The 16,916-nt window shown below is 47.7% G+C and overlaps 2 protein-coding genes across 3 annotated transcripts; both read right to left on the bottom strand.

The window, feature by feature from the left end:
• Positions 1–280: 280 nt before the first annotated feature.
• Fuom (fucose mutarotase) lies at positions 281–5,265 on the bottom strand. Of its 2 annotated transcripts, none has more exons than XM_027409055.2 (6): positions 2,816–5,265; positions 2,147–2,215; positions 1,913–1,983; positions 1,697–1,795; positions 747–820; positions 281–539 (listed from the first exon to the last, which is right to left on the bottom strand). In XM_027409055.2, the coding sequence occupies exons 1-6, from the start codon at positions 2,898–2,900 to the stop codon at positions 476–478; spliced, it is 462 nt and encodes a 153-aa protein (XP_027264856.1). In that variant the 5' UTR covers positions 2,901–5,265; the 3' UTR covers positions 281–475. The 2 variants fall into 2 exon arrangements, with proteins under 2 accessions (XP_027264856.1, XP_027264855.1); XM_027409054.2 differs by having other exon boundaries at positions 3,357–5,265.
• A 397-nt stretch (positions 5,266–5,662) lies between these two features.
• On the bottom strand, positions 5,663–15,173 carry Echs1 (enoyl-CoA hydratase, short chain 1). The gene is made up of 8 exons (XM_027409053.2): positions 15,018–15,173; positions 12,726–12,923; positions 12,085–12,212; positions 11,328–11,427; positions 10,384–10,488; positions 9,823–9,942; positions 7,399–7,466; positions 5,663–5,953 (listed from the first exon to the last, which is right to left on the bottom strand). The coding sequence occupies exons 1-8, from the start codon at positions 15,103–15,105 to the stop codon at positions 5,888–5,890; spliced, it is 873 nt and encodes a 290-aa protein (XP_027264854.1). The 5' UTR covers positions 15,106–15,173; the 3' UTR covers positions 5,663–5,887.
• Positions 15,174–16,916: the final 1,743 nt, after the last annotated feature.

Here is a 16,916-nt window from a genome sequence, read left to right as displayed (position 1 = left end):
AATTCCCACAACCATCCAGTGCAACCACCTGCAGCCCCAGCTGTGCACCCTACCCACCATCAACTACCAGCCTAGCTCTTTGCCTAAGTGCAGGCTGCAATCACAGACTCAATCCAGCTCTCAGGTTCCTACCCAGGCCTAGCTACTGCCCAGCTCCCAGCCCTCAAGCCAGCCCTATGCTTCATTTCCCATGTAGATTTTCCACCTGAGGATTCATCGAGGATGGGTAGGGGTGCTTATTTGGAAGCTAATGGACCCCATGGAACTCACCACAAGACAATTTTAGGCATACAAAACCTTTAAAGATTGACAGTGACTATTCTCCCCTCCCCTTTCAATTTCACAAATCAGGGAAGGAGGAAATCTCTGCCAGGGTCAGCCGTCACTCAAGATCTGCCAATTTCCTGAACCCCAGACTGGGGTCCAGGTCTGGGTGCTGTAAAGGGGTGACCTGCTGATTGGGTTCAGGTGGTCTCTATGAGTGATCAAGGTCAAGAGTTCCCTTCTTGAGGATAATGTTTCCATAGAGCGCCATCTCCCTGCAGGAGGGTCAGTGTGCTGAGACTTTTACTTTTGCTTAGTTTTGATTCTATCTCGCCGCCCCCCTGCCCCCGCCCACTCAACAATGTCCAGGATCTCTGCCGCCCAAATCCCTTCTGTCTTCCTGGGCAAAGCAGAGATGGAGGCAGTTCCCAGGGACCTGGATAAGGACTTTCCCAAGTCACCTGGATGCAGCTGAAACTCACCCAGTGGCAACAACAGCAAATGCCTTTTTTGCACGCTCATAAAATTCAAATCTCTCTATTTTCATCAGGGCTTTCTGGAAGACAAAATGGCATGGTTGGAGGGACCTTGCTTAGAAGTCCTCTGGGTGGTTTCCTGTGTTGAGTACCCCATCAGGAAATAACTAGGAGGCAGCAGCAATGATCTTGGAGGCTCCATTCCTCTGGTTCTCCTGATGCTGGGGTCTCAGTGTACCAGGGACAGGGGCATCTTTTACATCCCTGCCTGAGCCTGTGATGGACAAGGTGCCTGCTGGATGGGAACTCAGCTCAGCAAACCTCTAAAGCAGCAGTTGTCAACCTTCCTAATGCTGCCACCCTTAAATACAGTTCCTCATGTTGAGGTGACTCTCAACCATAAAATTATTTTTGTTGCTACTTTGTAATTTTGCTATTTTTATAAATCCTAATGTAAATATCTGTTTTTCCTGATGATCTTTTCGGGGTCATGACCCACAGGTTGGGAACTGCTGCCCCAGATCCTCTAAACTGCCTTGTTAGTCCCCTGCTCAGGACAGCAGTCCTCAAACTGGTCCTGCTCAGGCCTGCTACTGGCTCCTTTAGGAGCTGGATATGTCCTCTGCCAGGCAGGGATATGGGCTGTGTGATATGCAGACCTTAGTAAGAACCAAGTGACAAAGAGCAAGACCTAGGGTGAAGGTACACATCCAAAGAAGGTCATAGGGGGCCCACCAGGCATTCCACAATCCTCTAGTTCAAATGGGACTAATTCTCCAGCATATAGGCCAGGATTCTGGGAGGAGGAGGGAGAGGAGGATGCTTGGGCAGAGAAGAAGGAGGCTGGAGGGAGGTGGCCACAGGGCTCGGGAACACCACTTCCATCTTCACTCCCATGATTCACCCTTCCTGATCCTCCAGGAGACAGAGGGTCTCATGATTGCGGCTGCACTCACCTTGCAGTCAGCTTTGAGCAGAAGGGATTCATAATGGTTCCATATGGGGGTCTGCAGGCCCCTCTCCTTGTCACTGGGCACGAGCTCCATAACAGCAGCCTGGGGAGACAGGAGTCAGTTCTGTGGCCCTGGGTATGTCCAGGGCTCCTCTGAGGGAGGCGGCCCTTTGGTGACAAGTCTGGCGCAAAGATCAGCAGCATAGCTTTTGTTCCTCACCGGGCTTTCCACATAGGTGTCCAGGGGCAGCAGCTTCAGCACAGCCTCCAGGATCTGTGGGATGTCTAGGCCTGGGAGGGCAGAGCTGGGGTCAGGCTTCTGCTCTCATCATGACCTGTAATCCCACCTGTCTAAAACTTTCATTTCGGGGCCACAGTAAGCAGACAGTCATCAGGCACGAAGGACCAGGACAGAGGTCACAGAACCAGGACCGGGCCCACCTATGGTGCTTACCATCTGCTCGGATCTCTACAGGCCCGCACTGGCAGATGGAGGAAGTAGGGAAGTTCGCATCTGCAAGAACTGAAGGGAGAGAAGGGGGAAAGCCGTTTCCAGTCAGTGCGGTTCTCCCTGGAAGATGGTCAACTCACATATGGCAAAGCCACACATCCTTGTGCATTATCAACAGTCCACCATCTGGGATGTCCCCATGCTCGGCCAGTATATACCTCCCACTGTAGCAGTGGGGGTAGATCATGGGTCAGCCCATTAGATCAGTTGGAAAAAAAAAAAAAAAGACACTATAAATGAGGCAATGAAACCAGTGTCTGGGAGGAGGAACCAATAGTTTCACCCCAGCCTCAGGCTGTCCTTCCTTGCCCTAGGCCACGGACAGAGAATTCAGCAGACCTCAGGGCAGCTTGGAAGGCCACATGGGAGATCTGGGAACTATCCCGCTGCTGAACTTGGAACCTACTTTGCCCTTTTCAGAGTTCTGTGGCCTGGGCCAATGATAGGCCTCAGATCAGCTCTTTCCTGAAGCAGCTGAATGGCTTCCTGTTCTGAAGGGTAAGGTGACTATGGCAGTGTCCCAAGCCTTTGCTGGACCCTGCCGGTTAAGAATTCCCCGTGCGGATCGCTCCCCTGCTAGAGGTCCGTGCTGCCGGCTCGCTAAAAGCTCACCAATCTCGTCTCCGTGCCCCATCCGCGCAAGCGCGAACAGCAGCTCCGGGGACAGCACCTTCGGAATGCCCTTGAGCGCAACCATGGCCGCAGAATTGGTGGGAGGCGGGAGTTGTGGCCAGGGTGGTGCCACGTGAATTGGGGCGGGGCCAGAGGAGAGGCAGCTCCAACTGCTGGGTAGCTAGCTGGGTTAGGCCTTTGGTTCTGGGGTGATGTGCAAAACTCTGAGGCCTGGCAGATTGTGGGAAAGTAAGTCTGTGTGGCAAGGACAAAAATGCCAGAGAAGAACCTTCGAAAGCAGGTCAGGCATGGCCTTGGCCCTAGGATATCTGGTGCCCCAGCTCAGATGGCCAAATAGGGCCACTGCTGCCCAACTTGGTGGCAGTGATGGGCTAAGGGTGAAAGGTAAATTTTCTGCTTCAGTTTGTGAGTGGCTTCATGGGATTGGGGCAAATATATGAGGCAAGCCAGGATAGAGGCAAAACCAAATCAAAATCTCCAAATTGTACTGGGTCCAGAGACCAAATAGTTTGTAAAATACCTGAGAGCTTCACCAGGGCTTGGACAAACTCCTTTTTGGGACAGCCTGCATACATCTCATTGTCTTGAGCTCTCTGAAGCCATGGGCCAGCTAGAAGTTGGTGGCTGTGATTGGGTTCCTGTCCTGCCAGGGTGGAACCAGTGAATTTATCACACATAGGTCTGGGTGTGCTATGCTAGGTCCAGGGTTAAGACAGAATCTCCAATCGAACATCTTAAACACTGTTTCAGTTTTCAGAACAAATGACTGAGGTATGTGCTCAGTGCACACACAAAAATTAAACCAACGAGAGGTTGGAGAAATGGCTCAGTGGGTAAGACTGGGGTTTGGTGGCTCATAACCATCTGTAACTCTAGTTTCAAGGGATCCATTGCCCTCTTCTGGCTTCTGAGTCTCTAGGCACAGACATAAATGCATGGAGAACATTCATACATTTTTTAACAGTTAAAAACAAACAACTAATGAACTGATTACCTTAGTTTCAAGGTTTTCCCCTATTGAGTGGTCACCTCCTTTGCTTGTTCATTCTAGACTGTGGGTCAATCAATGGCTAACACACACCTCCCCGGGTGTCCAGGTTTAGTAAGTGAACACTGGGACTGGTGAGATGGCTCAATGGCTAAGAGCACCCTTGGTTTGATCTCCAGCACCCTCATGGCGGCTCATAAACACCTGTAACTCCTGTCCCAGGGAATCCAATGTCCTCTTCTTGGTGGGGGGGAGTGGGCTTCACCAGGAGAAAGTCCCCAAGACTTGGCTTCCAGAATAGGGAGCTTTGGTTGAGATAGTGTGTAGTGATCACGCCAGTTACCATAGTCTGGGCTGTATATTAACTTCATGAAACAAACTTTGAATACTTGGATATGATGTATGTCTTAATCTGGAGTGTAGGTAGGCCTCAACTCTCACCCCTCAAACCCTCCAACCCTATTGATTTTGAGTCAGGGTCTCACTATGTAGTTCTAAAACTTGCTATGTAGACCAGACTGGCCTCGAACTCAGAGATCTGCTGGCCTCTGTGATGTGAGTGCTGGGATTAAAGACGTTCCTCACTAGGTACATTTTATGAAAATGCCATGAGGTTCAGACAGAAACTGCTTCTACATAGATCTCCATTCTCATACTGACAGGTGCTGAGGGTGCTGCAGAACAGCCTTGATGTCACACTGCCACAGCAAACAGGCAGTTACTTCCCTACATGGAATGAGGGTCTGGGCATAGCAGATCCTAGGGCCCTGGCCACATGCCACTGAGATGCTAGGGCTAGTGTAGAAGGTCACTATCCTACTGTCTGTCCATTGTAGCCCAGACAGTGAGAACCTGGGCACTGTAAATATATATTACCTTGTTAGGGATGGTGGAATACAACTATAGTCAAAGTTATCTGGAAGAGGTTGAAGCAGGACTGTCTGTACCCAGGAGCTCAAGACAAATATATTTTGAGCAATATATTGAGATGGCCTCAAAAAGAAATATTTACCATATTACTGTGAGAATGGCATGTCCTCATCTCAGCATAAAAGATTAGGCTTTTCTGTTTTTTTTTTTTTTTTTTCCTCCTCAAGACAGAGTTTTTCTGTTTATCCCTGGCTGTCCTGGAAGTCTATGGACCAGGCTGGCCTCAAACTCACAGAGATACAACTACCTTTGCCCATGTGCAAGTGAAATAACAGAAAAGAACAAATACTCTAATTCCACTCTTGAGGAACTTGGAGTCATTACATTCTCATAGAAAGTAAAACTGCTGGTGCCAGGGGCTGGCGGGTGAGGTAGGGAGTCAGTGCCTAACGGAAGATGAAGTTCTGGAGACTGACGGTGGGGATGGCTGCACACTGATGTGAAAGTGCTTGGTGGGGTACTCAGATGTGGTTAAGATGATGAAGTAAAAAACACAAACAGCTGGGTGGTGGCGACACACACCTTTAATCCCAGCAATCTGGAGACAGAGGCAGGCGGGTCTCTGTGAGTTCCAGGCCAGCCTGGTCTATATAGTAAGTTCCAGGCAGCCAGGGCTACATAGTGAGACCCTATCTATAAGAAAGTAACAGCATTCCCACCAAAGGAGAAAATAACAGCAATAATAATTAGAAAACACATTCATTCTCTATAGACAACTATAGTTGAATTGAAATTAAAGAAGTAGTCACTCTAATTGAATTATTGTGCACTTGGAAACATCTGAGAGTGCCACTTCCCAAGCTGTATACTGTTGACACTGTTGACAGTGCACAGGGGTATGGGTAGTTGAAGCACACACCTGCCTCTGAAGTGAAGTAAAAAAGTAAAAATAAAAAAATCAAGACACCTTGAACGCTTCCCAGATTTCAGATTTAGAAGACTGAGAGATTGGTTTCCATCACTGTGATGGTTGCAGGCCACACCATGAGTACGAGTACCTGAGCTGTGGCCACAGCCCCAAAGCCTTCGGGAGGAACTGTGGCCTGTACTACCCTTTAGGACAATTTATTTCCCTCTCAATTGATAGGCTGAGCTTTCCTCTTCAGGATGGCACAAGCCTTAGCTGCCAGCCCTCAGTGGTCTTTGAAGTTGGCTTTCCTTTTCTCCACAAATGCAGCCATTCCTTCTCTCCGGTCATTCTGGCAGGAAAAGGAAGAAGGGAGGTGAAGTTTACATTTTCCTATCGAGCCCCCTTGGCTGACTGCCCGACTCTCCAAGGTGCTTATGGCCTCCTCCTTGCCTGCTTTCCAGGCTCATCGACAGGACAGTGATTCTGCAGTGAACCCACCTGCAGCCCATGAAAGATGGGATTCCCCACAAACAGTGCTATGCTTGGGGCCAGGGGGTTGTATACCACCCAGGACACAGTCTCTCAGGAGCCATGACATGAGCACCAGTAAACTTGAGTTCACAGCACCTCTGCATCTGAGTTGGTAGGGTCTGAGTTGGGAATCTTCCACAGAGCTATGGGGCAGCAACAGAACACACTATGTGCACACATCTTCATTCTTCCTTAGGGGACCCAAACCAATTAAAATCTTTTTTAAAAAAAATTTTAAGTGTGTGTGTGTGTGTGTGTGTGTGTGTGTGTGTGTGTGTGTGTGTGTGTGTGTATAAATGCAGGTGCAGCACAGAGATCAAAGGTGTGGAGTTGGAGTTGCAGGTGATTGTGAGTCATCTGATGTGGGTGCTGGGAAGTGAACTCAGGTCTTCTGGAAGAGTAGTACATGCTCTTTAATACTGAGCCAGCTCCCCAGCTCCCCAGCTCCTTAAGTGTGTGTGAGTGTGTGTGTGTGTGTGTGTGTGTGTGTGTGTGTGTATGTATGTATGTATGTATGTATGTATGTATGTTTAAAGAAAGCACTTGGCACTGGGCCTATGGTGTAATGGATAATGAATCTGATGATTAGAAGATTCATTAAAACACCTAGACCTGAGCTTCTGATATGAGGTGAACTACAGCAAGTATGGTGCCACACCCCTTCAATCTCAGCATGCAGGAGGCTAGGGCAGGCAGAGATGTGTGAGTTCAAGGCAAGTCTGGTCTCAATAATGAGTTCCAGGCTAGCTAGGGCTATATAATGAGACCCTGTCTCACAAACAAACAAACAAAATAAAATAAAAATGAATAGGGGATAGGGGTGGTTAGAGTTAAAAGCACTTGCTACTCTTAAATAGGATCTGGGTTTGGTTCCCAATACTTATATGGTGGCTCACAGTATGTAACTTCATTTCCAAGGTATCCAGTGTACCTTTCTGGTCTCTGCAGGCACCAGGCATACATACAGTATACATTTACATACATGTAGGTGAAACACTTATACATATAGAATAAATAATATTTAGAGATGGTTTCTCTGTTGCATAGGCTGGTCTCAAACTCCTGGGCTCAAGCAATTCTCCTTGTCCCCTGGCTCCTAAGTTTTGGAACTACTGTGCCCAGCTATGAACTCCACTTTAAATATTACAGAAGCTGCTGTTTAGTGATATAACTCATGGGTTTTTTTTTTTTTCAGTAATAAATTCTCTGAAGCTTCTGCAACATAAATGAACTTGAATACCAAGTAGAATACTTGTTACTCACAGTGGCAAAGGTAGAATAGAAGAGCTTCTTCTCCAGCTTATTTCCTTCTGTTAACGTCATTTCAAAGGCTGAAAAAGAAGCCCTGGAGTCACCAACCGAAGTGCTGAATGCGGGGGGGGGGGGGGGGGAATGCCCATGTTGGACAGACTGCTGTGATCCACAGAAAGGGTTACAGGCTGTGTGGCCTCCATGCTGATTCAGCTCTCCCCACTTTTCAAGTGCATGGCCCATGTTGAGGTAGCCATGGAAACAAATTGCTCTCCCAGGTCTCCTAAACACCTTGGTGGTGGTCCAGGGTCCCCAGAAGGGAAAAGCACCAGAAGTGAACAAAGGACAAACAGCAGAATCTTCCCAGCCATGGGACCTGAGGTGGCTGATAAAACTGAACACAGAAACACAGTAAAGCATGAAAAATAGAAGAGAATGGCTAGGCAGCAGGAGCAGTACATTGCAGTGTGCAGAGCATTGTCTAGTGGAACACTGATATGGAAGACCCAAGCTGTGACTCTGCCTGCCACTGTGATCTTGCCAGAACCCTCAGCTGCTTGCCGTGTGCCACACACAGCTGGGTCTTTAAACATTAACACATCTGATTATGGCCAGCAACAACCCTGAAGGGCTGGTGTCCCCTCTGGAGGTAGCAACAACCTTTCTAGGTCACATCTTTTGCCCCCAAGGTGCCTCTATGTGTGACATTGAGCAGAAACTTGGAAGTGCCATTCCAAGTGCTGAGATAAATTATTACATCAAGACTCCATACCTGGGGCTGGAGAGATGATTCAGTGGCTAAGAACACTTGCGTTTTTGCAGAGAACCTGGGTTCCCTTTCTAGAAGCCAGGGAGGCTTACAACTGTCTCTGTAATTCCAGTTCCAAGGGGTCCCCTGTTTTCCACAGCACACATGTGATGTACATACGCATATGCAGCCAAACACTCATACACATAAAATAAAATAAAATCTTTAAAATACCACAAAAGCTCCACCCAGGTCTTTGTACCTATTTAACATGCTGGGTATCCCACAAATCCTTGTAACTCCAGCTCTGAGAGATCTGATGCCCTCTGCTGGCCTCTGTGATGCTGAACATCCAGTTTAGAGGATAAATTTACTGTGCTTGGCTTGTAAAAACAACATTGCTTTTTGACTTGTACAAGCCATGAGGAAGTTGCTCCTACTTTGAATGTACCTTGTCAGCTGGCCCGAGATGGACCACTTCCTGGTGCAGTTGGGCTATGCTTAAAAAATTGCCGATTGTTGCAAAATCTTTCACTGCCTCAGCTATTCCTACAAGGCAATGGGTAACAGGATTAAACATGCTAACTACTAAGTTTTGGTTTTGCATGAAATGCTTGCTTACTTGGATGGCTGAGGTACCTGCTGGATGTCTGTTACAAAATCAGCCCTTACCTTCAGAATTCTCTCAGGATTGGTCTCTTTTTATTAAAAAGCCTCTAATTTACTAAAATTAAAACTTGAGTCAGACAGGTGGCTCTCTGAACAACACCAGACCCACAAAAGCCTCCACATGTGAAAGGTACACATTCCCACATACATACACACATATATGTAAATTCACACATGTTAATAAATAACATATATATATATATATATATATATATATATATATATATTTAAAAAAAAGACTCCAAGCCAGGTGTGGTGATACATGCCTATAGTCCTAGCGCTGAGGCAGGTGATCCAGAATTTGAGGACAGCTTCAATTATAGAATAAGACCTTGCCTCACAATCCAAACAAAAGGCTCAGCTGGACAGCTCAGTGGATAAAGGCCCTCACTGCCAAGCCTAACAACAACTGGAATTCAATCTCTGGAACCCATATGGTGAAGGAGACAACTTACTCCCTAAATTATTCCCTGACCTCCACATGTGCACTGTGGGATACCCCCACAGTAAATCAAAATGTGAAATAAAGTAATAAATAAATGAGTACATTTAAAGAGAAGAAGAGGATGAGGCAGCTCTGAGGAAGGCAAGTCAGGCCAGCTTCATGAGCTGAGAGAACTGATGAAGATGCTTCATAGGAGCTGTGCTACTGCAGACACCAGGCTACAGCCCATTTGCATAACTGGAGCATGCGCTGAGGGAACCATTCAATTCAGGTTCCCAGAGGCAGCCTTCCCTTGAACCAAAGACCAGTAACTTCAGGGACTGTGGCTCCTTTCTTGGTCTTTCCTCTGTGCCTGACACTGCATTGCCATAATGTCCCAGACCTGGCCCAGTCTTGGGTCCTGATAAAAAGAGACAGACATCAGAGTGACCAAAACCTGGAACACTATGGCAAATTGTAATCCCGAGGACTTTCCCATTGCTGCGTGGGGCAGGGTGAGGTAATTCGGAACCTCATAACTCTATCTACACAGTCCTGTGGACTCTTACCATTTCTCTTCCCAGCAGACCCCTACCTGCATTCACAGATTCTTTCGCCATTGCTACTATAATTTTGGAATTGCTGGCAATTTTTTCTGCACATTGGATGGCTTCTTCAACCAGTGTTTCAACAGGAAAAATCTTGCTTACAAGACCTAAAATATGAAAAGTATGAATAGCACACAGAAACAGCGTTGTCCCCTTCCTTTGGAACCCAGTGACAAGAGGCTGGTCCTCCAGGTCCTAATCAAGGGATGGCTATCCCCAGCAGTGGGTGACTCTGTGCTCTCCACTGCCAGGTTCCAGTCCCTGAGCTCTGTGTTGCACAGGCCATGCTCTTTTCAGGATCAAACAGCACAGAGAACCTGAGGTCTATGGTCACTGCCTAGGGCAGGGAAAGGGTTGGCCTTTAAGGGCCTTCAAAGGGCAGTGGGAAGAGATGTTATTATTTGTAACCTGAACATATGTTGTCACTCTCTTGTGTATAACTTATTTCAAAATATAAAACCCAATGCCAGAACCTTAGGGCTCCAAGGCCAGTTACTCAGGGGGACACCAGATGAGCCTTCCCCAGCTCACAACATCAGATACCCCACCTGCTTGCTTGGCATCCTGGGCCGAAATGCGATCACCAGTAAGGACCATCTCCATGGCTAGTGACTTGCCAACTGCACGAGTGAGTCTCTGAGTGCCCCCCGCACCTACAGGAAGAGATTTGTGGTCTCAGCTGGCTCTTTGTCAAGTACATTCAGAAGAAACCCAGGTCTGGATGCAGCTCAGTGACAGAGGTTTAGCATGCACAAGGCTCCAGGATCCTTCTTAGCATTAAAAAGGAAGAAAGAAAAATCAGATTGGCTCTTTCCTCACCATCCTGGAAGGTTCTAGGTCTCCCTGAAAGCATGTGCTGGACCGAATCCCAGCATCAGCCGCCTTCTCTGCAGACCTGAACAAATATGCTGCACTCTCTGCCCAGGATCTCAGAAGACTGATCAAACCCAGGCTTCGGGGGAGGCCTCCTCTGAGTGTGGTCCTCTCTCCAAGAGCTCAGGTGCTCTCTGAGTGTTCACCTTCTCCTGCCAGGTCTAACAGTGGCCCCCGGAAAGCAATGGGATTGCTTTCTCAACATTTCTCAGGGCTTTCCCAGGCAGTGGGGAGTGAGAATTCTGTAGTCTGACATGCTGAACTCAGGAAGGCTACCTGACCTGCTACGCCAGTGACACAGGAGTGGACAGAGCCAGAGTCACATGGGACAGAGGTTTTTTTGCAAGTCATTTTTCTCCCAAGCTTTGGGTGTACAAAACTCTTTAAAGGTATATGAATCATGAGGGAAAAACCACTGCAGCTAAAAGCCGGTGTCAACTCTGTGTGGTATTGCCTGGGGCTTGCAGACTGGGCTGAGCTTCATCTGCTCTGTCTTTCAGATGCTGGTTGGCAGAGAGAAAACTGAACAGACAAGATCTGTCCATATGGGGCCTGTGGTTGGATGCAAGCCATGGGGCTAAGACTCAGGCTTGTCTTGTTACGGCTGACACATTCTCACCTGGGATGGTCCCCAGCAGGATTTCTGGCTGTCCAAACTGGGCTTTCTCACCAGCATAGATGATATCACACATCATGGCAAGTTCACAGCCCCCACCAAGCTGTCAAAAAAAAAAAAAAGTTTATAAGCTGGTGGATTTTACCAGAGGGTGCCAAGGCAGAAAATCGCTTTATTTGCTTAAAGAACTTTTCTAAAACCATGAAACAGTCAGATAAAGCAAATGTTAACCTAGCAGAACAAAACTAGATTAAAGTGATAGGATAAATATAAGAGAGATGTTGCTTACCAGGGGCTTATAGAATTTTATGCAAAGGGTCAGGCAATAAATCTTTTTGGCTTTGTGGTGAATAACTCAGGCTAACAAAGTGACTCAAAATTGGCTAGAGAGGATAAGGGCAAGAATGTGTGTGGCTGACCACCCCCCAGGGATGGGTTTTATTAAATAATCAGCATGTATAATTATCACATGGTTTTTCCATGGGCTAAACTAGTCCTGCTTTTCTCAATGGCCTAGTGAAGCAGGAACCCTAGTGGGCACACAGAGTATTCACACATGTTGTATAGCCACTGCAGCAATTAAACAGAAACAGAAAAGCTCATTAACACATCTGGAAATTAGCCAATGAGCCTCCATCAAACAAAGCAGTTACCATAAGACACCATGGGCCTTTCAAAGACACAGATCTTTGCAATACTTTATTTGCACAAGCATAGTCCCTTCCGCCTTGCACAGGAGACCTCTGGGGCTGACACTTACAGCATAACCATTGACAGCTGCAATGACGGGCTTCTTGACCCGGGTGATCTGGTCCCAGTGGCTCAGGAACTTGCTGGAGTAACAGTCCTGGAATGTTTGGTTCTGCATTTCCTTGATGTCCGCTCCAGCTAGAGGCAGAAGTGAGGCTTCAATTTCCAGACATCAGAGAACTTCTCAGTCCTGTATCCCTCTGCACAGGGCCTGGGGGTACTTCACACAACAGTGGGAACAGCTGATACATGGGCCAACAACTCACCAAGCTGTCTGTTATAAGAAGTAATGTTGGGGGTTGTGGCAGGCAATGGATGCCAGGTACACTCAGAGGAGGCCGGGCTTATGCCAGTTATTTCACCTGACCAGTACTGACCTGAGCATACCTGAATGTTCAACTCACAGAACTGCTCTTCCACCCAGCTTACTGTACATGTGAGCTGCCATGTTAGTGCTGGGAATTGAACCTGGATCCTCTGGAAGAGCAGCCAGTGTTCTAACCACTGAGCTATCCCTCCAGCGCCCCAATTACTGTACATGTTAGTATAGTCTAAGCCACCTTTCCCATCACAGAGAAACTGGTCCATTTTGCTGCTTCCCACAGGCCACAGCATCCCTGTACGCTCTACCACCATGGCTGCCCAGCACACCTGCAAATGCCTTCTCCCCACCAGTGAGCACAATGGCCCCCACAGCAGGATCATTCTCAAAGGTCTCCAGGGCTTGGTTGAGCTCCTCGATCAGGCCATTGCAAAGAGCATTGAGTGCTTTGGGGCGGTTCAACTGGATCAGCCCCACACTGCTATTCTTTCCTTTCTTTTCTGTGATGATGTACTGAAAGTTAGCACCTAGGTCAAGAGGACAAAAGGGGATCGTCGTCATCGTCATAAAGATAGTAAAGGCACTATGTGGCTAATCTTGGTTGTCAACTAGACCCCATGTGGAATCAACTAAAACCCAAACAGCTTGAGCTATCCATGGAGGATTTCCTTAGCTGGATCACTTGAGAAGACCCAACCCTAAACCTGGGCCACACCTTCTGATGGCAGCCTACATAAAAGGACATGGAAGGAAGCTTTTGCTTTTTGTCTTCTTGTCCTCACTCTCAATGGCAAGCTCATCCAGTGTATTCTTTTTTTTTTTAAGACTTTATTTACAACATTCTACTTCCATGTATATCTGCACACCAGAAGAAGGCACCAGATTTCATAATGGATGGTTGTGAGCCACCATGTGGTTGCTGGGAATTGAATTCAGGACCTCTGGAAGAGCAATCAGTGCTCTTGACCTCTGAGCCATCTCTTCAGCCCCCCATCCAGTGTATTCTTAAGGCATTACTTCTCTGGTGTGTGAACCTATTTCTTTAGGATTCCTGAAATACTGAAGTACACTGAAGACCCTCAGCTTTCTAGGACTTCCCTGGGCTCCAGAACCAGACTGGGACAGCTGAAATAATCCAGTCTCTCGGGCTGAAGGCCTATTGAATCCTTGGCCTTTGTCAGGAGACAGTCATTGTTGGACTACTCAGGCTACAGCCTGTAAGCCACTCTACTAACCTCCTTTTAATATATATGTATATTATATATTAGCAAATATAATATGCATTCACCCTATCAGTTTGCCCTTTTACACAACATGTCAGCCTGCAGCTCTGGCTATGATCTACCCAGGCATGGTGCCAGTGGCACATGCCTTTAATCCTAGCACTTGGGGCAGGTATATCTTTCTGAGTTCCGGGCTAGCCTGATCTTGTCCCAGGCCAGCCAAAGGGATACCTAGTAAGATCCTTCCTGTCTCAAAAAACAAACGAAAATAACAAAAAAGAAAACTCTAGCACAGAACACAGTCACACTGCTTCGCTCCCCCATATGCCAGCACTTTCCAGACCATGACACAGAGGTGGAAGGAGGGCAGAGCCCAGGCCTGCTGGAGCAGTAAGCCTGATGGGACAGAGGCAAATGCAAAGCACCATTAGGTGACCTAGAGGAGTAGGCAATTCAGACTTGGGGGGGGGGGTAACAGCCCATGGACATAGGAGGCAGAAGATAAGCCCGAAAGTGAGGGTCCATGTTCGGGGTGTTTTGTTCTTTAGCACAGTGCTTGTCTTGTGGATTAAGTGTGAGGTGCACTGTTAAACTGTAGGATGCCTGCCATTCTAGGGAGCTGGGACATGACACCCAATCCAACTTGAGAAGCCCTAGGCCCAGGGCATGGCCAAGAAATGGCTGCAGGAGAGCCCAGCCAAGGAGTGAGAAGAGAGGGATTATCCAGCTGGCAGGGAAGGAAAGTGGGTGTGTCAGTATGGGATACGCTGATTGGACGGTGTGAAGGACAGGCTCAGGAGAGGGCAGTGGACACAGGAGGGACTGGACAGGAGGCACTCTAGACAAACCTTTCCCAATACTCAGGCTGTCTTGCTTAACCTACCTCCACATTCTCTTAAAGCTACCTAAACGCACATGGGGTTTCACAACCAATATGCATGCTCCCAGCAGGCCAGAGGTCCTGACTCTAAAGTTCTAGGGTTGAGAAGCTGCCATTATAGCCAGGGTCCTCCTATAGGCAGGGCTTCTAGGTGGTAGGCTCGGGTTGGGCTTGTAAGGTTAGACTAAGGTCAGATTGAGGGAGTCAAGAATTGAGAGGGGTATGGAATTGGGTAGGGGTCAGGCGAGCAGTGGAGGTGGCGGCTCTGAAGGAGGGGTAGAATGGGAGGAGCTTCAAGTTAGGAATCTGAGTTTAGGTGTAGCGGATGAGTACTAGAACCCAGCGTTGGAAGTGCATGCTGGTGGAAGTGGAGGTCAGTCAGAAGATGGAGACTTGGGAGAGAAGGTCCAGGATCAAGAGAGGGTGCGTGTAGGCTGGGGTTTGGAGACCAGCCGGAGGCTGCGGGTGGAGAGTCCACCCAAAGTGGGGTGACGGACTCCGCCGGTGTTCGCACTCACCCGAGGCGAAGCGCCGGAGTTCTGGACAGCGGACCGAGGACAACAGCGAGCTGCAAGCTCGGGGTAGCAGAGCACGCAAGGCCGCCATGGCGTAGAGACACTAGTCCGGCCCGCAGAATCGCCCCGCCTTCACAATCGCTCCGCCCCAGATCCCAGGCTAGGAGGAGACGGAAGCGGAAGGAACTGACGGGGAGATGCAGTGAGCGGGGTGGGGTGAGGTGGGGAGGAGTGTCGTTGGTGCAGGGCTGCAGCTCTTTGAGTAGGCTGCTAATTGCACCGCGTTGGTGGTGTGCCCATGGCTGGTACCAGGGGACAGGCTGGAAGAGGCAACTGTGCCTTTCTCCCTGCGCTGACCGTGTGCTGTCGGTCTTGACCGCTGGAAGGCGCGATTGTAAATGTAGCCTTAGAGCATAAAGCCGCAAAGAGGTGGTTTTGTTTAGTTTTGTGACAGGGTCTCACTACATAGCTCTGGTTGACTTGGAATTCTCCATGTGAGCCAGGCTGTCTCCTGGTTTCACAGAGGTCTGTCTGCCTTTGCCTCTCAAGTGCTGGGATTAAAGGCATGTGTCACCATACCCGACTTGAGAGGCATCCTTTACATGCCAGCTAACTGGCTTCTTAACACCAGTTTAGGAATAGCTGTGTTTTTACAAGGCGAGAAGATTCACATATATTTAAAAGAAAGTCGAGATTTTGTTCACGTAAATTTTCTTGAATTATAACTTTGAAATGTTTAGCAAGTATTAATCTGGCCTTTATTTGTATTCTTGCCCTGGCCCTGTAAACGCTGGGATAGAGATAAATGGCAGCACCTACAGACAAAAGCAAAACTGAGCCGGGCAGTAGTAGCTCACGCCTTTAATCCCAGCACTCAAGAGGTAGAGGCAGGTGGATCTTTGAGACCATCTTGGTCTACAAGAGCTAGTTTTAGGACAGCCTCCAAAGCCATAGAGAAACCCTATCTCGAAAAACCAAAACAAACAAACAAACAAAAAGCAAAACTGATAATTAGAAGAAAACAATTTGAACCAAAATAAAGTCAGCAAACTTTATTTCAAGAATATAAACAGAAACAGATCCCCCACAAACCCTTGCTGATTAGGGCCTCTATATTAGCATAGGCCAAGCTATAGTGACAGTAGTTTAAAAATGAAATGGCTCACATACAGGGTTTATCTAGCAACTCGGGGCTGGTGTTGAAGTCAGGTGGCTACTCATTTCTGATTATAGGGACAAAGAAGAAGCAATCGAAAAGAGTATTGTATTTGTCAGGGTTCTCTAGAGGAATAGAACTAATAGAATATATATGTATAAGCCGGTGGTGTTGGCACACTACTTTAATCCCAGCACTCGGTAGGCAGAGGCAGGTGGATTTCTTTGTGTTGGATACCAGCCTGGTCTACAAGAGGTAGCTCCAGGACAGCCTAGAGAAACCCTGTCTCAAAAAAAAAAAAAAAAAAGAATATATATATACATACACACACACACACACACACACACACATACATATTTACATGTAGACACACATACAGTTAGAGTGGCTTACAGGCTGTAGTCCAGTTAGTCCAACAATGACTGTCTCCTAATGAAAAGTTCAAGAATCCAATAGTTGTTCAGCCCACAAGGCTGGAGGGCTCAGCTGGTCTTCAGCATAGTCAGAATCCAGAAAAAGTAGATTCTAACACCAGCGAGGGAATGCCTCAGCAATACAAGCAATGCTTCAAGTAAATCACTAAAAAAAAAAAAACTATATTAATAATTGGTCTTTCCTATCTTATTCCACCTCAGTGGTGGGAGCACAAATTGATGTGGCCACTTTGTCTTTCTGAGGTGTGTGTGTGTACATGTTGTTGGAGATTGAACTCTGGCCTTGAACTACATAGTTACAACCTCCAGGCC

This window comes from Cricetulus griseus, chromosome 3 (assembly GCF_003668045.3).
Source record: "Cricetulus griseus strain 17A/GY chromosome 3, alternate assembly CriGri-PICRH-1.0, whole genome shotgun sequence".
In the NCBI taxonomy this organism is placed as follows: Eukaryota; Metazoa; Chordata; class Mammalia; order Rodentia; family Cricetidae; genus Cricetulus; species Cricetulus griseus.
This window is presented reverse-complemented; position numbering and strand designations above follow the sequence as displayed.